Here is a 24,148-nt window from a genome sequence, read left to right on the forward strand (position 1 = left end):
CAGGGCCCATGCGGAGGCTGTGCCTTCAGTTCGGGGAAGGCTGCCCCAGCCTCCTTATCTAAGATCTCCCTCCCAGCCCCCACTGGCTTGCTTCCCCCCCCCCTTTTCTTGATACTGTCCATCCCCCACCCTGAGAAGGGCTCTGGAGGATCTCCCTGCCTCCTGGGCGGGGCGGGGCGGGGCACTCACCGATGGGTAGGAGTAGCCGTCCTGGCTGCAACAGATGTGGACCTCGTCCTCCGTGGTCTTCTGGTACACGGGATTGTCAAAGTTGATGCTGTTGATGCTCTTCAGCCGCCAGTTCTTCCAGAGGAGGAAGGTCCCGAAGCACAGGAGGATGAGCAGTACTGCGGGGGGGGCGGGGAGGGGGGAGAAGGGGGCTTGGTCAGGAGGCCGCCCAGCTCAGCTCCCCAAGTGACACCGCCGGCAGACTCTGGGCCTTTTGACGTATATAGGGTTTTTTTGGTTCCAAATTTGAAGCCATACATACTTGTCCACTGGAAAAAAAACCTACCTATGTGCGTAACAAATCTCTAACTCGAAGCCCACTGTGACTGCCTCACCCCAGAAATACCCCACGGGGGTTGATGCTTCCAGGTTTCCTCTGCGAGTCACCACACGTGGGGCCTCCCGCCTTTTAGAAATGGGACTGTTCTCTATCAACGGGGCCAAAACTCTTTTCTTTTGTCCGGGTGCTCTTTGCCTCATTTCTAGTGGGTCTCCGGGGTGGCATTCCCAGACCCTCCACGATCCAGGGGACAGCCAAGCGCTCACCCAGCCCAGGTTTGTAAAAAATTCTGGCCAAGGGAGCGCCAGGGTGGCTCAGTCGGTTAAACGTCTGCCTTCGGCTCAGGTCATGATCCCAGGTCTCCCCAAGCCGAGCTGTCCCTGCTCAGCGGAGAGTCTGCTTCTCCCTCTGCCCCTCCCCCTGCTCCTTCTCTCTCTCTTGCTCTTTCTCAAATAAATAAAAATAAAAAATTCTGGCCAGGGTCCAGAGGGTGGGAGAGACTCAGGCTCCATTGGGAAGACAGGGGGTGGGTGCCACCTTCGGGCAGCCAGCAGGGAGGTGAGGGTCCCACTGCCATGACGGTCCACGCAAAGCCAGATGACCATAAGGCACCAACATGCAGGTCTCCGGAGCAGGCTGGGTGTTGAAGGGACCCCTCGAAACGATTTGCTCAGAAAAGGAGTAACGGGTGTGATACTAACAGAGTTGCGAGTGACAGGGGTGAGGTGGGGGGTAGGGGCGTAGAACTCCCTAAACTCCCCCTGCAAGAGAGCCATTCACCAGGAGGCTTCCCTCAGGGACGCGCCCCACCCCCCTGCCCCAGCTGACACATCAGAGGTCCCTCGGAGCGGGTGGGAGGCTTCATCCTCACCTGGGTGCGGCCCCAGGACCCAGAAGTGGGCTTGGCACACAGTAGGCGCTCAACTGTATTTGAGTGAATGAAGCTAGAAAAGGGGCCGCCCCGAGGCTGGGAGCAAAGGTGGACCAGCCCAGCTCGCCGGGCAAGGCGGTCATCTTGCAGGAAGCCAGGACTAGGTGTGGGCCGGGCCGGCAGGCTTACCGATGGGAAGGATGATGTAGAGAGCCCCCCCGCTCCTGGGCCTCTCCTCGTCTCCTCTGCTGGCAGCATCAGCCAGGGCTGCATGAGGGAAAGGACAAAGCAAGGCTCAGATCCATGGTGAGGGCCAGGGGAAACACAGCAGGTGTAGGACAACCGACACACAGAGGGAAACGCCTGATGCTTCCTGATGTCCTTAAAGGTTCAAGGGCAGGGAACCTGGGTGGCGCAGTTGGTTAAGCGTTGGACGCTTGATTTCGGCTCAGGTCCTGCTCTCAGGGTTGTGAGATCAAGCCCCGTATTAGGCTGTACGCTCAGCCCGGAGTCTGCTTGGGATTCTCTCCCTCTCCCTTTGCCCCTCCCCACCGCTTTCACGCTCTTTCTCTCTATAAAATAAATAAATCTTTTTTTTTTTTTAAAGATTTTATTTATGGGGCGCCTGAGTGGCTCAGTCGTTGGGCGTCTGCCTTCGGCTCAGGTCATGATCTCAGGGTCCTGGGATCGAGCCCCGCATCGGGCTCTCTGCTCTGCGGGAAGCCTGCTTCTCCCTCTCCCACTCCCCCTGCTTGTGTTCCCTCTTTCGCCGTGTCTCTCTCTCTCTACTGCGGGGGGGGGCGGGGAGGGGGGAGAAGGGGGCTTGGTCAGGAGGCCGCCCAGCTCAGCCCCCCAAGTGACACCGCCGGCAGACTCTGGGCCTTTTGACGTATATAGGGTTTTTTTGGTTCCAAATTTGAAGCCATACATACTTGTCCACTGGAAAAAAAAACCTACCTATGTGCGTAACAAATCTCTAACTCGAAGCCCACTGTGACTGCCTCACCCCAGAAATACCCCACGGGGGTTGATGCTTCCAGGTTTCCTCTGCGAGTCCGCTTCTCCCTCTGACCTCCCCCCCTCCCATGTTTTCTCTCTCTCTCAAATAAATAAATAAAATCATTAAAAAAAAAAAAAGAACGCAGGGACATTCCCAGCAGTTGGTGAGGTCACTGGTGGACTTGTTCGCCCTGGTTGTGCGTCTGATGGAAACGAGACAGGTCTGCGTGGGACAAGAACCACCTGACTCGGTAGCGTTCAGTGAGTCCAGGGCCTGGCGTGGACTGCACCAAGCGCCACAGTCCTGTATCAGCCGTCCCCAGTTCAGAAATCCTGGGGGGGACCTCGTTATGGAAGCACGCATGTGCCCCCGAGCCCTGTAAGGGCCCCATGCAAACCAAAGTTTAAAGTCCTCCAAACAGGCAGACAGACTGGGAGGACTGAGGAGCCACACCTGGACCACATGGACGCAGGTGAGCAGTGACTGACATCCATCCACCCTGCTGGTGTGTGCCTGTGTGTAGGGAGTTTATACAGACTTTTCTCACATTTGCACGTATTTAAGAAAACTTCTTAACAAAAATTATCTAAGGCAGCAGCAGGGTCCTTGAGAAGTTCTTCCTTTAAAAGGGCTCCTTTGCCCAAAGCAAGAAGCCCTGGGTGGGCCTGTCTGGGAAATGGCTTTTCAACCCGCCCCAAGCAAACAGGTTTCCTGGCCTCCCTCAACCACAGCAGTTCCTGCTTTGCCTTGTTTACGGCTGGACACAGACTTCACCTACTCTGAGGGGGGGGGAAAGAAATGTCTGAAACTTGCTGATGTGCCCCCCCACCTTTTTTTTCTGGCTAGAAAAATCTATGAGCTCCATTTTTCTGGCCACTCAAATTCCAGGGCAGGCGCCCTCTGGTGGGCAAAGAGATAAATGGCGGTTCTTCCATGAAGCCAGTGACAGCCAAGCATTAGCCCCAAGCACAGAACTTAAAGCCTGGGGCGCCTGGGTGGCTCAGTCGTTAACGTCTGCCTTCAGCTCAGGTCATGATCCCAGGGTCCTGGGATCGAGCCCCGCATCGGTCTCCCTGCTCCGCGGGAAGCCTGCTTCTCCCTCTCCCACTCCCCCTGCTTGTGTTCCCTCTCTCACTGTGTCTCTCTCTGTCAAATAAATAAATAAAATCATTAAAAAAAAAAAAAAAGAACTTAAAGCCTGATCCCCACCCCTCCCCCTTGCCAAAAAACACTTAGTAATTAATATTTGAATGTGTTATTTTTTGAGAAATAAAAATAAAGGCCAGTATCCCATGATAACAAAGTGTCAGATTTTTAGGAAGACAGGCTCTGTAACTACATTTGCCTGACCTGGCCTCACTGGGACCCTGGCTCTGATCAAATTATATTGACAAGACCAGGTGTTCGGCCCATGACCCATATCTTGGTGGTTTGATTTTTGAAAACAATAATGCAGTAAAATACGATTTAAGTCCTGGGTTTTTGGTGCCCCCTCCGATGCTGCCCTGAGCAGTGCCTCACTTGCCTCACCCCAGCCCTGGCCCTGCGGGGCAGACACCTGAAAGCAGATCATCGAACGGGCCCTGATAACATTTCAGGCTCCCGGGCCTCTGGGCGGGGAGGACTCTGGGGTAAGCCGCCGCCACGCCCTCCAGCCCTCCACAAACCTGGGGCCACGTAGTCCCCACTACTACCAGGAGGTGGGCGGGCAGGCTTATTAGTCCCATTTTAGAGGTAGGGAAGCGGAGGCTTCCGAGATGCACAGGCCACGTCAGAAAGAGTGCAGGGGCAAAGACTAAACCCACTGGATCCCTTCCCCAAGATTCTCTTGGCCCCTGAAGGGGCCTGCCTAGAGGCTCGAGCTATAAACCAGGGGCCAGGGTAGCCCCCGCTTTTACCGTGGTGGGACATCGTCACCGTCTCAGCCGTGGTGAACTCAGGGCTGGCCACGGACCACGGGCTGGCTGTGGAGCGGACCGTCGTCGGCCTGACCGGGACTGTGGAGGTGCCCAGGGTGGTCGCTGGAGGTTCAGTCCCTGAAAGAAGAAGCATTTCCTGAGTGTCCCGCTGGTAAGTAGCACATGCCATTGGCCACAAAGAAGTGACTGAAAACGGGCACCTGGGTGGCTCAGTCAGTAAGCGTCTGCCTTTGGCTCAGGTCATGATCCCAGGGTCCTAGGATCAAGCCCTGTGCTGGGCTCCCTGTTCAGCGGTGAGTCTGCTTCTCCCTCTCCCTCTGCCCCTCCCCCTGCTCATGCTCTCTCTCTAATAAATAAATAAAATCTTAAAAAAAAAAAAAAACTGGGCGCCTGGGTGGCTCAGTCGGTTAAGTGACTGCCTTCGGCTCAGGTCATGATCCTGGAGTCCCGGGATCGAGTCCCACATCGGGCTCCCTGCTCTGCGGGGAGCCTGCTTCTCCCTCTCCCCCTCCCTCTGCTTCTGTTCCCTCTCTCGCTGTGTCTCTCTCTGTCAAATAAATAAATAAAATAAAATAAAAATCTTTAAAAAAAAAAAACTGAAAATAATTGAAACACACGAATGTCTATGTTGTTGTTATTTGTTGTAGTTCGAAAGGGAGATTTACAAGTATTCCAGACACACTGGCCCCAAACTGAGACTTTCTCTGAGGATGAGAAAAGTCGAACAGGGGGCTATCTCCTCACTCGATGCCCATGTCTAAAATCAGTCACCTCCCAAAGGGGCTGGGAGAGAGTGAACCAGACATCAAAGGTGAAGAGCGTCTGTCTAAAAGCCTGGCACAGAGCTCATGTGTCCCACATGACAAAGGCAAACTATGGTTACCCCCTACGATGGCCTCCTGGAGACTCAGTCTCCCATTTGACAGATGAGCAAAGACAAGATCGGGAAGGTCAAGTTGCAGGACTAAGCCACAAGGGTGGCAGAAGCAGGACGCACGCCCGGGCCGGCTGGTGCTCCTACCTGTGAGGCAGTTCCTCATGTCCTTGGCCAGCAGCATGCCATCAGGGCAGGCACAGGTGAACTTGGGCGAGTGGGGATTGATCTGCGGGGCCGGGAGACACAGGTACTTGCAGCCACCATTGCGGAGGGCGGTCCTCTCACACCAGTTCACCCCTGATGGGGAAGAGGCAGGAAGTTAGGGGAAGAACAATGCTAGAAAATTCTAGAAAATTCCAGAACACCAGCAGGGAAGTGGAGGGGGGGAGGCGGTCACCCCATCTTTACCTCTTGGTTGTGTGAGGTTGTGAAAAAGGACAATGTCTTCCGGGGACAACAGGTTTTCTGCCACCAAATTAATGTCTGAGCCTGTGAGGCGGTTGGCACTAAAAATGGCTTCGTTGATGATGTCCGTCCAAAATATTTTATCCTATATGAGCAATTAAAGAAGACAGCAGATCCCATTAGTCAAGGCCATAGGACACCCGAATTTCTGGGAGAAAGTGGTACTGGGTGGTACGAGCCTAATTTCTTTCTTTTTTTTTTTCTTTTTTCTTTTTCTTTTTTTTTCTTTTTCAAGATTTTATTTATTTATTTGAGACAGAGAGAATGAGAGAGAGAGCGCACATGAGAGGGGGGAGGGTCAGAGGGAGAAGCAGACCCCCTGCCGAGCGGGGAGCCCGATAGGCGGGACTCGATCCAGGGACTCCAGGATCATGACCCGAGCCGAAGGCAGTCGCTTAACCAACTGAGCCACCCAGGTGCCCTTTTTTTTTTCTTTTTTAAAAATGTTTAATTGTGTAAGATATACACAACCTAAAATCGACCATCTTAATCCTTTTTAAGTGTGTTCTGTGGCATTTGGTACATTCACGTTGGTGTGCAACCATCACCACCATCCGTGTCCAGAACTTTCTATCTCCCCAAACTGAGACTCTGTCCCCAGGAAACACGGACTCCCCACCCCCCACTCCTGCCCCCCACCATCTACTTCCTGTTTCTGTGGATGGGACTCCTCTAGGGACCTCACAGAAGTGGGATCAGAGAGGATTTGTCCTCTTGTGTCTGGCTTAGTTGCCTCCAGGTCCCTCCATGTTCTAGTGCGTGTTAGAAAGTCCTCCCTTGGGCGCCTGGGTGGCTCAGATGGTTAAACGTCTGCCTTCGGCTCAGGTCATGATCCCAGGGTCCTGGGATCGAGTCCTGCATTGGGCTCCCTGCTCAGCGGGGAGCCTGCTTCTCCCTCTGCCTCTCTCTCTCTCTCTGTCTCTCATGAATAAATAAATAAAATAAAATCTTAAAAAAAAAAAAAAAAAGAAAGTCCTCCCTGTTTCCCGAATCACATTCCACTGTATAGATACACATTTTGTTTAGCCCTTCATCTCTGACGGACACCAACTTGCTTCCACCGCTCGGCTACTGTGACTCACGCCCGTCAAACAAGGGTGCACGAATATAACAACGTTTCCTCAGAGCAGGTTTCCCCGCAGTGGTTGGCCCCCTTTTCTCTCTGTAGGGCGGTTAGCAGCCTCCTGGGCCTCTGCCCACTAGGGACCAGGAGTAACCTCCTCCCCTCCAAGTGCAGCAACCAAAAAGTCTCCAGAAAGTGCCAAATGTCCCCTGGGCCCCGAGATGGCCTCCAAGTGAGAACTGCTGCTTGAAGACTCTTTGGGTGAGTAGGGGGTGCCTGGCTGGCTCAGTCGGCAGAGCCTGCGACTCCTCATCTCAGAGTCGTGAGTCTGAGCCCCACGGTGGGGGCAGAGTTTACTTAAAAAAAATAAATAAAAAAACAAACCAACAACAACACCCCTTTTGAGGAAAAGAAAATGGAAATAACTTCCGTTTTCTAAGTTGGTCCTGGCTTGACCAAGCCAGATGACATGGGCTGACCCATCAGCGCGAGCACTTAGGCATCGCACATGAGCTGCGCTCTGTAACCGGCGCTGGGATGTGAATTCCCTCAAGCACTACCTCGAAGATGGCCAAGGAGAAGGGGTGTGCCAGTTTTTTCTTGTCCTCCAAAACGGTCTTCCGGTTCCCGCCATTGACGTCAATGCTGGAGATGGAGTGGAGCTTGGAGTCGACCCAGTAGAGGCGGCCACCAGAAAGATCTAGAACCCACAGGTGGATAAGGAAGAGATCACATGCCGATGCCAAAGGGGCTGGGCCTGGCCAGTACACTCGCCCCCGGGGAAGGCACCCCCTGCCCAAGGAGCCGGCGGGCAGGTGCCCCAAAAAGCAGCCCCAACGGGCCACCTCCCTGTGTGAGCCCAAACCCCACACTGGCGCGGTTTAGCGGCAGGTTATAAAAACCTCAGGACGCTGCATCTGCTTATTCAGGTGCGGCCTGGCCACTGCCCCCTCTCCTCCAGACGGTGCCTGACCCCAGGGACCCAGGTCCCAAGGACGTACCCAGGGTGATGCCATTGGGCCACTGGATGTCTTCCGTCACGAGCGAGTAAACGTCGACACCGTTCAGACCCCCCTTCTTGATCTCGGCGGGGGTTCCCCAATCCGTCCAGTACATGAAACTGGTGGGAGAGCAGCAAGGACAGCAGGGTGTCAGTGGGGGCAGCTCCCAGCTGAAGCAGCCAGGCCAGGAAATGTTAAGGCATCCCCACAAAAGAGACCTCGCATTGGTTTCTTCTGCTACCCTAGTGCTTGCAACCTGGTGAGGCCTGGCAGGATTTTAGAACCTTCGAGAACAAAGGAAGATTTTGATTCCAATGTCTGGACGGAGGCCCTCAATTTGCACCCTTGACAGTGCTTTCCGAAGGCTTTTATACATTTTTTATTTTGTAAGGTTTTGTTTTTTCGTTTTTGTTTTTGCTTTAAAAATGTTTTTTTAGGGGCGCCTGGGTGGCTCAGCCGGTTAAGCGTCTGTCTTCGGCTCAGGTCACGATCTCAGGGTCCTGGGATCGAGCCCAGAGTCGGGCTCCCTGCTTGGTGGGGAGTCTGCTTCTCCCTCTCCCTCTGCTCCTTCTCTCTCTCTCTCTCTTTCTCAAATAAATAAATAAAATCTTAAAAAAAAAAAATGTTTTTTTAATTGTAGTAGAACATACAAAACATAAAAGTTACCATCTTAACCACTGTTAAGTGTCCAGTTCGGTGAAGTTAAGTACACATACAATGTCATGGCACCATCACCACCATCCATCTCCAGAACGTTTCTATCACTCCAGACTGGAACTCTGACCCCATGAAACACCAACTCCTCATCCGCCTCCCCCGGCCCCTGGGTCCCACCACTCGGCTCACTGTCTCCATGAATGGGACTCCTCTAGGGACCTCACGTAAGTGCGATCATGTAGCATTTGTCCTTTTGTGCCTGGCTTCTTGCATTTCGCATAATGGCCTCACGGTTCATCCACACTGCAGCAGGTGTCCGAATGTCCTTCCTTTTTAAGACTGAGTACAATTCTGCTGTGTGGATGGACCACATTTGGTTTATCCTTCAGCCATCGAGGGACACTCGGGCTGCTTCCGTACCCCGGCTGCTGTGAACACGGGGCCGCAAACACCTGTTCGCATCCCTGTGTTCACTGCTTTTGGATCTATACTTAGACATGGATCTCCGACGGCTTTTAAGCCTCTGAAGAGATGCTCAAACTAACTCACAAGCGGCCACATACAAATACACTGAAATAGCCCCTCCCCATCGTGACTGGCAAAATGAAAAACTTGCTGTTGACCGTGAGCGAGATGGGTGCTCAGGTGCGCTAGGAGGCTCGGTCTTATAATGCAGGTTTTCAATGGCAATTTGATGCTCTGGCCACGCACGTACCCTCGGACCAACTTCTAGAATATAATCCAGCTTCTAGAATGAGGAATCTAGAATCGACAATCCTGCAGAGAAACTGCAATGACTCACCTTGAAAGATATTCAGAGGTATTTGCAGCCTCTTTGTGTGAGGTAGGGGGGAAAGACTAAATTTCCATGGACCAGATACAAAGTAATCATGGCTCATCTAGTCAACAGGGAATGAGCCCCATATGCCAAATGACAGAGCCAAGTGGAGAACAGAGTCCAAGAGGGCAATCCTACGCTACTACCTGGGGGGAAATGAAACACAACAGTAGAACCCACCCACCCACCCCATGACTTGTATCTCAGGGTTTATTTCTAGGAGCCTCTCTCTTTCCTGGCAGCTGGGGGGCTAAATTTATTCAACCGAGTGTCCCTCTACCAAATGAGAATGTTTGTGGGCCCAGGCCCACCCTCAACTCAGGGTCTGTCCCGTGTGAGTCATGCTCATCTCAAAAGTTCCCTTTTGGGGTGCATGGGTGGCTCAGGTTAAGCGTCCACCTTCGGTTCAGGTCATGATCCCTCGGTCCTGGGATCACACAGCAGAGAGCCTGCTTCTCCCTCTCCCTCTGCTTCTCCCCTCCCCTCGTGCTCTCAATCTCTCTCTCTCTCTCAAATAAATAAAATCTTAAAACAAAAAAAAAAATTCCCCTTCCTTCTGATGATTGCCACCAGGACAGCTGCCCACCCCAAGATTGCCACTGTCCCTCCAGAATTGTGAAATTCCACAGGCAGATATGGTGTAATGGGTTCGGACATGGGGCGGGGAGATGCCTTCCGTCAGGGGACACAGGTCTCTGTGGGCCCCGGAGCTGCTGACTCAGCCATGAGCCCTGCAAACACCCTCCTGGGGGCTCAGCAGGGTGGCGACCTTTACCCCCTGTGGCCTCCTCCCTGAAACTACTGTTGGATCTGAGCGTTTTTTACCTTTCTCCAATCCTATCCTGGCACAGGATTCTCTATGAAATACTAAATCAGAATTTAAATAAGTATTCATTTCTAAGACCAATTTAAATTCATATTTTAACTTCTGGTTTTGGTTTTCTGTTTTTTTGTTTTGTTTTGTTTTGTTTTAAGTAGACTCCACACCCAGCACGAAGCCCAACACAGGGCTTGAACTCACCACCCTGAGATCAGGACCTGAGCGGAGATCAAGAATCAGACACTTAACGGATTGAGCCACCCAGGTGCCTGATTTTGGGTTCTTATCCTAAGCACACAACTTTTCTGGGTCCACTTCCATCTCAGCAGACATCAAGAGGGACCAACCCCAGGCTCCCAAAGGGTGGGCGGGGAAGGACCACCGTTCCAGGTCCTGTTCTTTCCTGACAGCAAGGGCCTCCGTGGTTGGGGACAGCCCCGTGCCCACGGAGGCCAGTCCAGCTCAGGCACACGCCTTCCCCTCATCTGAGTCCTAACCAGTTCTAGAACCCCGCCTCTGCTCTTCGTTCCCTCTGTACCCCTCAGCTACGGGAATACCCACCCGTGAACAGGATCCACCACGATGGCACGCGGCTTGGAGCCTTTCTCCTTGAAGAGTGTCTTTCTCTTCACTCCCTTGGTGTCAGCCACGGAGACGGTGCCCAGGATGGAGTCTGTCCAGTATATGTTGCTGTGGACCCAGTCCACTGCCAGCCCATCAGGGGCCTGGAGGTCCTCGCTGATGACGGTGTCATAGGAAGAGAAGCTGGGGGCTCTGTCAATTTGGGTACTGTCGAGGGGCAGGGGGAGAGGCGGAGGAGAGCGTCAGTGTGACGGGCCTATTTCACCCAGGGTCGGGGCTGGGAGCGGCTCCAAGACTCACCTGTAGATCTTCCTTTGGGACAGGTCAGACCAGTAGATTCTGTTGCTGGCCACTTCTGTGTCTAGGGCAACGACATTCTTCAAGTTCGGGATGAGGCTGGTGTATTCGCTGCGGTCCAGGGTCATCTTCCTCACCTCGTGGCGGTTGGTGAAAAAGAGGTAGGCAATGCTGCCTGGGAATGCAGGAAGGCTGCTCAGGGGAGCAGAAGGGACCCCCGACTCCTGCTTGTCACCCTCCGGGGTCGGGCTGAACCAGAGGAGACACTCGGGATGGGGTGTATTAACCATGTGGTTCTGATGCTCTGACATCCTGGGCCTTGTAGAGACTGAAGGAACAGCCCCTCCCAGGGCCGGCCCTCTCCCTCTGCCTCCTGACCGACCCTGGTGCTTCCCCAGGGTGACCCCCCGGCTGCCACGCCCCCTCCTCTGGGGAACTGTAACAACTGATCTTCTCAATGGTGGTCGTCTCCTGCTGGGTTGGCCCCACCATACTTGAATGGTAATAAAACCTACATTAATAATAAAACCTGGGGATGCCTGGGTGGCTCTGTCAGTTAAGCATCTGCCTTCAGCTCAGGTCATGGTCCCAGGGTCCTGGGATCGAGCCACGCATCGGGCTCCCTGCTCAGCGGGGAGTCTGCTTCTCCCTCTGCTACTCCACCTGCTTGTGCTCTTGCTCTCTATCAAATAAATAAATAAAATCTTTAAAAAAAAAAAATCTACACTAGGGCCCCAGCATTTTCCATTTTGGAACATAAAGATGAAGAAACGTTAGCGGCTCAGGAATACAGAGCGACTCCTTAGGGCAGGAAATTCTGAGTGCTTTTCATATTACGTTTTCCCTCATTGATCCTCACACTCCTATGAGGCCAGGGCTGTTGTCAAACTCCCGTTACATATAAGGGGACTGAAGCTCAGAGAGGGGAAGTGACGAGCCCAAGGTCACACCAGCTGGCAGAGCCGGGATTCAAACCCAGGCCGCCCTGACTCTGGGGGCTGTGCTGTGACCATAATACCAGTATTCACTGACAGGCTGACCGTGTGTACAACTGACCTCACTCAGAACAGCCCTTCCCACAACACCACCCGCTCCCCTGGGAAGGGGTCTGTATAGACACCGGCCCCGGAGAGATCAGAACAAAAGTGAAACCTCAAACCCTGGGGGGTTTCGTGAACTCAGTCCCTGGTTTTCCCCAGAACAGGGAACACGTGGAGGTGTGAGAGAGGGTGGCCAAGGAACCATCACAAGAGGGATGACAACAGGGGAGGGAAACGGAAGACGATCTAAAATATTTCTGCACACTTGTGCCTCACTGGAATCACACTGGAGGGTGGAACAGGACACAAAGCAAAGGGAGTCTGGCCCACCGGTCAACTCCCCAAGGACGGCTACGGCTCCAAACCCATGGGATCTCTTCATTTCGGGGCTTCTGAGAATCAGTGCCTGGCTGCTGTGCTCATCTTCAGTTTAGGTAGAAAAGAAACACAACTATTCCTGCGGTTTGGTTTTCTTTCTTTCTTTCTTTTTTTTTTAAAGATTTTATTTATTCATTTGAGACACAGAGATACAGAGAGAGAGAGAGAGAAAGCATGAGCAGGGAGAGAGGGAGAGGGAGAAGCCGGCTCCTCGCTGAGCCAGGAGTCCGATGTGGGGCTCGATCCCAGGACCCTGGGATCGTGACCTGAGCTGAAGGCAGACGCTTAACCGTCTGAGCCACCCAGGCGCCCTGAGGTTTGGTTTTCTTATGAGTGATTGATTATACCTTGGTCTCTCTTAAGCGAATTTTTGCTTTTTGGGGATAGGTTCCTCTAAGTGAATAAGAACAGCTGGTGGGCATGCGGGCCCTTCAGGCCGCAGCTTTTCAACCTCTTGTCCCCTGAAGCCACTGGGGAGGGCTGGGGGCTGCAAGCTGGATCTCCTGCAATTGACCTGTGTCTGCAGGGAAACAGGACACATGGGGGCAGCCTCCTGGCAAGTTCCCGACAGGGCTGCTCATGCATCTGCCAGAGGTCTCGCGAGGACACAGTCGGCCCCACCCAGCGGTCTTTGGAGTGGATGCAAAGTTCACATGATGAGACTCCCCGCTGCACCTGCTCTTGGCGCTGGCCCCGCCCCCACTGGCCCCACCAGCCGCTCACCCACAGCCTTGCAGGCCTTGGTGTGGGGGTCCAGCTGGAAGCCCTCCTCACAGTCACACTTGTAGCTGCCCTCGAGGTTCACGCACAGCTGGCTGCACACGTCGGGATCCTGACACTCGTCGATATCTGTAAGTCGGGACACAGAAAGGGATTTGGGGCTTCTTCCTCATGGGGTGCAGAAAGGGATTTGGGGTGCCTTCCAGTGGCAAATGGGGACAGCCCAAGCCCTCTGGGGACAACCCCTAGAGCCAGGGTCTTGGTGACTAGCAGGTTCAGAAATAAAAACACAGAAACAGCGAAGCATTGTCTCCAACAATGACCCTGACCTCACCACTCACCCCAGGGGTGCAGCTCACAGGGCGAAGCTGCGTCAGCCAAGATTTCTTTCTTAAGAAATCTTTCTTTCTTTCTTTCTTATTAATCCCCAAAGGCAAGAACCGAGCGCTCCTCGAGGGCCAGGCCTGCGCTGGATGTCCCGTGCATCTGGCACCTCATTAAATCCTCCTAACAGGCCTGTGAGGTCAGCACGGCTTACACACCCACTTAACAGGTGGGGAAACTGCGGCACCGAGGCTTTGGCCACCCCATGAGGAGAAAGGGCCGAGGAGGCTGGGAGCCCAGGCTGCTGGGGAATCACCTTCGCATCTTCGCTGGTCCACCAGCCGGAAGCCCTCGGGGCACAAGCACTCGTAGCCCATCTTGAGGTCGTTGCAGATGTGGGAGCAGCCACCCTTGTTGTCCAGACACTCGTTGGCCCCTGTGCCGGGTGCAGAGGTCGGGGGGCGGGGGGGAGAGAGCAGAGACAGGTCACACTCTGGTCGTCGGCACCCCTGCACCATTTCATCATCACCCTTATCATGATTGCCACAACGACTCGGGGACGTGAACTACCATGTCCCCTAAGAGGACTTAACATGACCCCTGTCATGTGTGGCACCAGGAGGGAACCTGGAGGACATTCCACCAAATGAACTAGGCGGGGCACAGAGGGACAAATACTGCAGGATTCACTCGTAGGTCGTCCTCAGTGGAGTCAAAATCAGAGACAGGAAGTAGGGCTGGGGGAGGGGATGGGGAGTCAGCATTTCATGGGGCAGAGGTTCAGTTTGGGAACATGAGAAAGTTCTGGAGACGGACGGTGGAGATGGCTGTACGACCACGTGAGTCTGCTTAGTGCCTCTGGACTGGACACTTAAAAATGGTTAAGATGGTAAATTCTACATTATTATTTCTTTTTTGTAAGACCCATTTCAAAATGTTCTTCTTTTTTTTTTTTTTTAAAGATTTTATTTATTTATTTGACAGAGAGAGACACAGCAAGAGAGGGAACACAAGCAGGGGGAGTGGGAAAGGGAGAAGCAGGCTTCCCGCTGAGCAGGGAGTCCGATGCGGGGCTCGATCCCAGGACCCTGGGACCATGACCTGAGCCGAAGGCAGATGCTTAATGACTGAGCCACCCAGGCGCCCCTCAAAATGTTCTTGATTATAAAAACTAAAAAACCATGTTCCACAGTTGCATGTACTAACTCCCAACAACCATACAGGTAGCTGAACTACAGCTGTGGAAACCGAGGCACGGCCAAGCTCCACGACTTGCCCAAGATCGCCGTGCTGGACCAGACCCAGGGCGCTCGGCGCCAGCATGACCGCCCTGGCTCTCTTTACAGGGCTCTGGCCCATGCCAGCCTACCCTCTGTTCATGCGTGGCCCCAAAGCTCAGAATGCTTTTTACGTTTTTAAATAGTTGAAAAGAAAAATAAGAATCAAAAGAAAAACGGTATTTTGTGCCACATGAAAGGTTCAAACATCAGTGTCCACAATTAGGTTTGCTTGGAGCCTGGCCACACGCGTTCATGTACGCATGTGCATTCATATGCGGTCTTCCTGCTGTAATTTAGGTCCTGTTGACCAGCTGTGACAGACCATACAGCTGTCAAGTCCAAAATATTTACATGGCCACAGGTCACAAAGCACTGCTGAAACTTTATAAGCATCGCAACAGCCAATCCCCAGCAGCCCTAGGATGTTGAACCCTTACTGTCCCATCCTACAGATGTGAACACTGAGGCTCAGGAAGCAAAGCTGCTTCTCCCCTAGGACCCCCATCTCTGTGTTGCTGCAGAGCTAAAGCACCCACGGGCACAGGTGCACAGGAGACTTGCCGCCCCATAGCATATCCACATCTGGGTCCCAGCCCCAGCTCTCCCTAAGTCTGAGAGCTGCCAGCACCCCGGGGGGCTCACCGCACTCCTTGAGGGGCTCGTCCGACCAGTCTCGACAGTCCCTGACCGAGTTGCACACCTTGTCCATCATGATGCATTCGCCGCTGTGGCACTTGAACTTGTTGGGCCCGTCGCACAGCGTTACTAGGAGCCAAAGAGGAGGGTCAGGTGCTTCGCAGAAGCAAGAGCCCACTTACTACTCTTTACTCATAGAATAGGTCATTTACACAAGATGATAAGCAAATGTATTGATAAATAAAACATAACAATGTACTTAATATCATGGAAATAAACACTGAAAAATGGTAAAGATGGTAATTATTTTGTTATGTGTCGTTTTTTTTTTTGTTTGGTTTGGTTTTTTTGTGTGTGTTATGTGTCGTTTACCACAACTGTCAAAAAGTGCATTATCAGAATTTAACTTCTTGTTCAAAAAAGTTTGTTTTGGGGGCGCCTGGGTGGCTCAGTCGGTTAAATGTCTGACTCTGGATTTCGGCTCAGGTCATGATCTCGGGGTCGTGAGATCGAGCCCCCCATCGGGCTCTGTGGTGGGTGTGGAGCTTGCTTAAGATTCTCTATCTCGGGGCGCCTGGGTGGCTCAGTCGTTAAGCGTCTGCCTTCGGCTCAGGTCATGATCCCAGGGTCCTGGGGTCGAGCCCTGTATCGGCCTCCCTGCTCGGCGGGAAGCCTGTTTCTCCCTCTCCCGCTCCCCCTGCTTGTGTTCCCTCTCTCGCTGTGTCTCTATCTGTCAAATAAATAAATAAAATCTTTAAAAAAAAAAAAAAAAGATTCTCTATCTCCCTCTCCCTCTTCCCCCCATACACTCGCTCTCTAAAAATAAATAAATAAAATCTTTAAGAATAGGGGAGCCTGGGTGGCTCAGGTCATGATCCCGGGGTCCTGGGATTGAGTCCCGCATCGGGCTCCCTGTTCAGCAGGGGGCCTGCTTCTCCCTCTCCCCCCGCTCATGCTCTCTCTCACTCTTTCTCTCAAATAAATAAAATCTTAAAAAAAAAATCTTTAATAAAAAATAAAAAAATAAAAGTCGTATCCTTATGTTCCACGATTTTAACACAATTAAAGCAATTTTAAAAATGAATTCTGCTGATAAACAATTGGGTTGCTTCTAGGGTTTCGCCATTAGGCCCGTGCTGCTCCACACGTTCCGGAGCCCGTCTCCCGGTTACAGGTGCGAGTTTCTCCTGGCGTCATTCCCAGGAGTGGAAGTGTCACACCGTAAGCCCAGGAGAGTGCTTTACGCGGAGTCGTACCGCATGCGTTACCCAAAGCTCGAAGACACCAGCCCCGTGCACTTTGGCCTCATCAAATGTCACAGTCCTGAAACAGAGGCTTCCATGACGCACGCTGGTCAGATAAATGGAAGGGAGGTTCAGGGAGGGCAAGTAACTGGCCTGAGGACACACAGCGGGCGCGGGGCCACCCCGAGAGGAGCTCACCGTTGATGCAGCCGAGCTCATCGCTCCTGTCCTTACAGTCATACTCTCTGTTGCACTGCCGGCTGCCATGGATGCAGGTCCCGTCCAAGCACTGGAACTCATCAGGCCGGCACGTGGCCACCGCTGGGAAAGACAGGGCACATGTCGGTTTTTCTCAAGGAACAGCGAAGCAAAACCAAACTACCACCTTTAAAGCAGCAATTTCCTGGCTGCCTCGGGCATCAGGGACAACACGTAACAGGGAAGATTCTAGAGGTGAAAAGAACACGCCCTACCACCTCCACAAGCAGGAGACAGTGGCTCATCCATTTTACCTGCTTCCCACCTGGGGAAAAACTCCCCAGGTACACCTGTCTTCACATTCTAAATTTTAACCAATGTAGTCCTTTTTTTTTTTTTTTTTTTTAAAGGTAGGGGGAGGGCAGAGGGAGAGGGAGAGAGAATCTTAAGCAGGCTCTACCCCCAGCACAGAGTCCCCCACGGGGCTCGATCTCATAACCCTGAGATCATGACCTGAGCCGAAACCAAGAATCTGACGCTTAACCGACCGAGCCACCCAGGCACCCCCCCTAACCGATGTAGTTTTAGCTTTTCTTTCACGGCAGTAAGTACTTTTTTCCTCAATGAAGGCTCATCCCAGAAAATTATTACTAAAGTCACAGAGCAACGTTTGGAAAATAAGAAAGTGTGAGGGGGGGAAGCACCCCTAACACAACCACTGAGTTTCCCTGGAGTTCTCCCCAACCTTTCCACATATGCATTTTTGAGAACACAAATTTTTTTTTTTTTTTTAAGATTTTCAGTCATCTCTACACCCAATGTGGGGCTTGAACTCACAACCCTGAGATCAAGAGTCACGCTCTATGGATGGAGCCAGTCAGGTGCCCCAAGAACACATAATTTGCTAAAAACCTGCCAGAGCCAATAAGTTGCCCTCAGCGGAAAAGCAATGGCGTGTTCCCAATCTAGGCCAAAGTGGGACAAATTCGATCAGTACCACTGCATACAACACAGTCGAACGCTGTGAAGCAGGACAAATGTTCATGAGAGGACACTGTGGAGGAAAAAAGACGAATTTTTTATTTTCACAGGTGTGTGTCCTCCGGTTACTCAGCCTTTCTGGGCCTCAGTTTCCCCATCTGTAAAGGGTGGAGGAAGCCTGCTCAAGTTATGAGAATTCAGGGAGTTTGTGTTGAGTTTTAGTACACATTGTATACAAAATCATCCATTATTTTAAAATGTGACTTTTAGGGGCGCCTGGCGGGCTCAGTCAGAAGAGCGTGAAACTCTTGATCTCGGGGTTGTGAGTTCGAGCCCCACACTGGGTGTAGAGATTACTAAATAAAAATACATAAACTTAAAAAAAAAAAAGTCACTTTTTTTTTTTTTAAAGTGACTCTTAAAAAGTCTAATTCCAGGGGCGCCTGGGTGGCTCAGCTGGTTAAGCGACTGCCTTCGGCTCAGGTCATGATCCTGGAGTCCCGGGATCGAGTCCCGCATAGGGCTCCCTGCTCGGCAGGGAGTCTGCTTCTCCCTCTGACCCTCCCCCCTCTCATGTGCTCTCTCTCTCTCAAATAAATAAATAAAATCTTTAAAAAAAAAAATTAAAAAAAAAAACAAAGTCTAATTCCAGCTACACTGAGATTACAATTCTAGGAAATCAGAGCACGGGGGCAAAGGTACCAAAGAAACAGGGACACGAAAACATGTTCTAAATTCACAGTAGCTCTGCATCGTAGCTTTGAGGTATCGGCCCCCCGTTCAGGAAGCACTGACACGAGGCCAGGGTCTGGGTGGCACAGTCCTCTATCTGCTCGGCCTCCAACACAGGAGCCGCTCACCACGTGTGGCTATTTAACTTTCAATTCACAAAAGTGAAATAAAACAAAACAGTCCCTTCCTTGCTTGCACGAGCTACCCTGGGTAGCAGCTGCCGCACTGGGCAGTGCTGACGTGGGAGGTCTCCACCGCCCCCGGAAAGTTCGAGGGGTGGTACTGGACTCCAGTCGAAAGTCTGCAAAGGCCAATGCTCTTGCCCTCTTCCATGGGGGAAGAGAACACAAGGCAGTGAGGCTGAGTCCTTGGCCAGAGGTCACCCGCCAGGCCCGGAGCCCAGGATCCCTTCTGGATGAAAATAATACTGCAGGGGCGCCTGGGTGGCTCAGTCGTTAAGCATCTGCCTTCGGCTCGGGTCATGATCCCAGGGTCCTGGGATCGACCCCCGCATCGGGCTCCCTGCTCGGCGGGAAGCCTGCTTCTCCCTCTCCCTCGCTCCCCCTGCTTGTGTTCCTGCTCTCGCTGTCTCTCTCTCTCTCTGTCAAATAAATAAAATAAAATCTTTAACAAAAAAAAATAATAATAATCCTGCAGCTTGCTGCTTGCTCCCCTGGTCAAAAAAAAGGGGTAAACTCTACAGGCGTTAAAGATAGGGTCTCCTTTTACAGAGGCTTTCTCCTCCGTGTGATCAGGAGCACTGGAAGAAGCACGGAAGGAGATGGAAATTCCAGCGGTGAGACTTGGCATCGTTTAAGCACCGCAAGGCCGACCCGCCCCACCCCCGGGGGAGCGCACGGACAGGGGAGAGGACCCCATCCCCCCCACCACGCAGCGCCCTTACTGCAATTCTCCTCGTCCGACTTGTCCTTGCAGTCGGGGCCACCATCACAGCGCCAACTGGAGTGGATGCATTCCCCGCTCTGGCAGTGAAACTCGAGGGGCGAGCAAGGGCTGCTGTCCTGTTGCAGGGCGGACATGTTGGGGCCCCCACAGTGCTGCGGCCACTCATCTGAGCCATCCTTGCAGTCGGGGTCACCGTCACAAGCCCACAGCTCGGGGATGCAGGACGAGCTGTTGCACTGGAAGGTGGCAGGGCCGCAGGTGGGCACGGGGCAGGACGCCTCGTCTGACCCGTCCAGACAGTCCCGGTCTGAATCGCAGACGAATTCCAGGGCGATGCACTTCCCATCCTGGCAGCGGAACTCATTCTGGGCACACGTCCTGGGCACTGCAGGGATAGGTGGGGAAAGACAACCCGGTCACCAGAGCGCCCCCACTTCTCACTAGTAGCCCATTCCACAGATGAGGACACCGAGTCCTGGAGAGGCCAGACCTCAGTGAGAGACCCTGGAAAGGCAGCCAGGATAGTGGTCAGGGGCCCTGGACTGGAAACCCCAGTCAGGCTCAGCCTCCCCAGCCTGCTCCCGTGGCCCCTCTGTGCCTCAGTTGCGTCATCTGTACATGGGCCTGGCCCAAGGGAAGCACTATGTAAGAGTTTGCTGTTATTATTAAAAGAAACACCCCCAAAACGTGGTAATTATGGGAATTGACGGAGGTGTTGGCTATAACACTACAGTGGTGATCATTTTGCCATATGTATGTGTATCAGATCGTCACCTGCTCTATTTTTTTTTAGAGAGTCTACACATGAGGAGGGTAGGAGGGGCAGAGGGAGAGGGAGAATCTTTTTTTTTTTTTTAAGATTTTATTTATTTATTTGACAGAGAGAGACACAGCGAGAGAGGGAACACAAGCAGGGGGAGTGGGAGAGGGAGAAGCAGGCTTCCCGCTGAGCAGGGAGCCCAATGCGGGGCTCGATCCCAGGACCCCAGGATCATGACCTGAGCCGAAGGCAGACGCTTAACGACTGAGCCACCCAGGCGCCCGGGAGAGAGAGAATCTTAAGCAGACTCCATGCCCACCCAGCACAGAGCCTGACTCAGGGTTTGATCTCACGATCCTGAGATCAAGACCTGAGATGAAACCAAGAGTCAGCCGCTTGGGCGCCTGGGTGGCTCAGTTGGTTAAGCGACTGCCTTTGGCTCAGGTCATGATCCTGGAGTCCCTGGATCAAGTCCCGCATCGGGCTCCCTGCTCAGCAGGGAGCCTGCTTCTCCCTCTGACCCTCCCCCCTCTCATGTGCTCTCTCTCTCTCTCAAATAAATAAATAAAATCTTTAAAAAAAAAAAAAAAGTCGGACGCTCAACCGAATGAGCTACCCAGGTGCCCCCCACCAAAAAAAATTTTTTTTAAAGTTGGGGCTCTGTACTCAGCGAAGAGTATGCTTCAGATTCCCTCTCCTTCTCCCTCCCCACTCACTCTCTCAAATAAATAAAAATCTTTAGGAAAAAAAAAAAAAAAAGGGCGCCTGGGTGGCTCAGATGGTTAAGCGTCTGCCTTCGGCTCAGGTCATGATCTCAGGGTCCTGGGATCGAGTGCCGCATCGGGCTCCCTGCTCTTTGGGAGCCTGCTTCTCCCTCTGCCTTTCTCTCTCGCTCTGTCTCTCATGAATAAAAAAAAAAAAAATTGGCAACTTTAAAAAAAATTTTTTTTTAAATTATTTTTCCCCCATCTACTCTCTAAACTTACATAATGTTGTATGTCAATTATATCACAATAAAGCTGGAAGGAAAAAAAAAAGTACCTATAAAAAGAACAACAATCCATTTTATTTTTAAATGACCCTGAGGTCATCAGATGACCACTAATCCAGGTTAGACATGCATTTCTCAGGTGAATGTATGTGAACACTTGAGTGTTGCTTTTTTTCATGGATTTTTATATTTTTCTGAACTTGAAGATCTGACATTATCTTAGTTATTTAAATTTTTCCCAGTTATTTTTCTCAGAGCCTTAACTCCATTACAAAACCAAAACTAGGGCGCCTGGGTGGCTCAGTTGGTTAAGCGTCTGCTTTCAGCTCAGGTCATGATCTCAGGGTCCTGGGATTGAGCCCCATGTCGGGCTCCCTGCTCAGCAGGGGGTCTGCTTCTCCCTCTCTCCCTCCCCACTGCTCGTGCTTGCTCTCGCTCTCTCTCTCTCTCTCCCTCTCAAGTAAGTAAAGAAGTATTAAAAAAACAAAAAAACAAAAACTATACAATAACTAACTAACTAATATTGAAGAGCCAAGACAGACCCCCTGCTCTCCAAAGTGCCTCCCCCTCCAGGACTCTTGGCCCTGTTTCTTCCCAGAAGCTGCAACTCAGTAAAGCTTTCCTCTTCTCGGGTGGTCAGCTGAGTGATCGGGTCTCGGCCAGCGAGCACCTACTGGGTGCTCAGCCTCCCGGGGTGGCTGGTGGTGGTCCCAGTGGCTCACCAGAGCATGCGCCATGTGGTTGGAAGGACACTTGGCAAGGACAGCCTCACTCAGGATGCTGATGACCCTAAGAGGTGGCACCAACCCTATCCCCCCGCAAAGCCTCCTGGGCAAAGTGGGGCTCCAGTAGTGGGAGGAGGCTTGGTAGGAGCTTCCAGGAGACAGAGCCAACTGAGGAGCAGCCAATCCGCAGCTCAGCTGGGGGCAGGACTGCCTGGGGGCACCAACTCTAAGTGCAGCCCAGGACCAGGGTGGGACCAGTGGGGCCAGCGCAGGGCTGCAGGGGGTGGGGGCGAGAACACTTACAACAGCCTTGCTCATCTGAGCCATTCTCGCAGTCCACCTGGCCATCACATCTCCAGAGCTGAGAGATACAGCGGTTCACACGGCCCCCACAGCTGAAGTCCCCCGACTTACAGGTGACAGACACTGTGGGAGAAACAGGACTGAGCCTTCCCTCAGAGGGAAGCCCAATCTGACGTCCCCAGCCCCAGCTTCGCAGAGCAAAAACACAGTTTTCAGAAAGAAGGGGCCAAGCCCACCTTTCTGGGACAAAAAAAAAAAAATCAGACATGAAGTGATGGAAAGGTTTGGAAGGAGAGAGAGATGATGGTCGCATAGCACTGTGACCGTATTAATACTACTGAACTGGTTCCTTTAAAATGGTTAATTTTACATTATGTGAATTTCACCTTTTTTTTTTTTTTTGTAAAAGCTGTTAAGGCTCCAGAAATATCTCTTCCCCCCAAGGCCCAATTCATGGCTGAACACATCAGCCTCCTGGCTGATGTTCATCTCATCTGTCACCCACTCTCATCAAAAAGGGTAGGAAGCCCAAAGGGGACTCACTGCAGGTCTCGGGGGACTCATCTGAGGCATCCAGGCATTCGGCGCTCCCGTCACAAACCCACTTGTAGGAGATGCACTTCCCATCCTGGCACTGGAACTCGTTTCTCCCACATTTGTCTTCCGCTGAGAGAGAAGGGAAGAGGAAGGACCATTCAGCGCCAGAATCGGAAACTCACAACGCCACCTGTGTGTGTCTATTTCCTACCAGCTGAGGAATGAACCAGAAATAGAATCCGATCGTTCCCAGGAAATACAACACACACATTTCATGAACCACAAGTGCAGCGGAGGATGCGCAGAATAGATCTAGAAGAGTGACTTGCCAACAGTGTGTGAAACTTGACATAGCGGTCGTTGAATCCAGTGTATGGACCCATTAAGGCAGGAAACAAAAGAGTACAACTTCCCTGCACATGAGAAAAGAAAAGGATTTAAACGATTTAGCATATTACAAACCTGTGCTGGCGACAGTAATAAGGAAAATTGATAGTGTGAAATCATTCAGTGGAAGGAAACATGAGGGGCCATCTCCAGTGGGTAAGGAGGAAATATAAAGAGATAAAAATTATAGGAAACTGTGAATGTAGATGTCAGAGAACAGAGATGCTGGAGCAAAAATACTCATATATTGGAAGGTCAGATCAAAAGAAACGAAACAGAGACAGTAGCAAAAGCTGTAATAAGAGAAACTTTCTAGGAAAGCAAAGACTCAACATTTTTTTTAAGGGTTTTATTTATTTGACAGAGAGAGCACAAGCAGGGGGAGCGGCAGGCAGAGGGAGAGGGAGAAGCAGGCTCCCCGCCAAGCAGGAAGCCAATGTGGGGCTCAATCCCAGGACTCTGGGATCACGACCTGTGCCGAAGGCAGACTTAACTGACAGAGCTACCCAAGCACCTACAAAGACTCAGATTTTTAGATAAAAATGAGGACAAGCAGGGGCGCCCGGGTGGCTCAGTTGGTTAAGCAACTGCCTTCGGCTCAGGTCATGACCCCGGAGTCCTGGGATTGAGTCCCACATCGGGGCTCCCGGCTCGTTGGAGAGCCTGCTTCTCCCTCTGACCCTATTCCCCTCTCATGCTGTTTCTCTCTCTCTCTCTCTCTCAAATAAATAAATAAATAAAATCTTTAAAAAAAAAAAATGAGGACAAGTAAATTTTTGGGAAATTTTCTAAAACATTGATTTTTGCATTTTGGAAAAGAGATTACAATAATGTTGATTAAGTTTAGTCTTAAATATTATACTTTGATTCAGAATGCATTGTTCCATGTGAACTGGAATAAAGCAAACTTTTATTATTAGTGATACCTGGTAATAAAAAAAAAAACTTTTAATCTCTAAGTATAAATTCTGATGCCCTATGTAAATTAAAACAATGTGGCCATAATAAAAATTATGATCTGTTTATTTCATCATGCTTTATGAATAAATAAGCAAATAAGACCAAAAAAAGAAGAAGAAGAAGAAGAAGAAAAGCTAGCAGGATTTTC

At 51.7% G+C, this 24,148-nt stretch overlaps 1 protein-coding gene across 1 annotated transcript in view; it reads right to left on the reverse strand.

Annotated features, from left to right (window-relative positions):
* The window catches only part of LDLR (low density lipoprotein receptor), a 34,388-nt gene that overhangs the window by 2,173 nt on the left and 8,067 nt on the right, over positions 1-24,148 (reverse strand). The window contains exons 2-17 of the mRNA XM_021705116.2: positions 22,660-22,782; positions 22,117-22,239; positions 19,336-19,722; positions 16,719-16,841; positions 15,283-15,405; positions 13,677-13,796; positions 13,040-13,165; positions 10,902-11,073; positions 10,581-10,808; positions 7,705-7,823; positions 7,264-7,403; positions 5,584-5,725; positions 5,320-5,472; positions 4,278-4,415; positions 1,569-1,646; positions 190-347 (exon numbers count right to left, since the gene is read on the reverse strand). Coding sequence (XP_021560791.1) covers positions 190-347; positions 1,569-1,646; positions 4,278-4,415; positions 5,320-5,472; positions 5,584-5,725; positions 7,264-7,403; positions 7,705-7,823; positions 10,581-10,808; positions 10,902-11,073; positions 13,040-13,165; positions 13,677-13,796; positions 15,283-15,405; positions 16,719-16,841; positions 19,336-19,722; positions 22,117-22,239; positions 22,660-22,782 — 2,453 coding nt within the window. The remainder of the gene's footprint in view (positions 1-189; positions 348-1,568; positions 1,647-4,277; positions 4,416-5,319; positions 5,473-5,583; positions 5,726-7,263; positions 7,404-7,704; positions 7,824-10,580; positions 10,809-10,901; positions 11,074-13,039; positions 13,166-13,676; positions 13,797-15,282; positions 15,406-16,718; positions 16,842-19,335; positions 19,723-22,116; positions 22,240-22,659; positions 22,783-24,148) is intronic.

The sequence above is a fragment of the Neomonachus schauinslandi genome, chromosome 1 (genome assembly GCF_002201575.2).
Source record: "Neomonachus schauinslandi chromosome 1, ASM220157v2, whole genome shotgun sequence".
Lineage (NCBI taxonomy): Eukaryota > Metazoa > Chordata > Mammalia > Carnivora > Phocidae > Neomonachus > Neomonachus schauinslandi.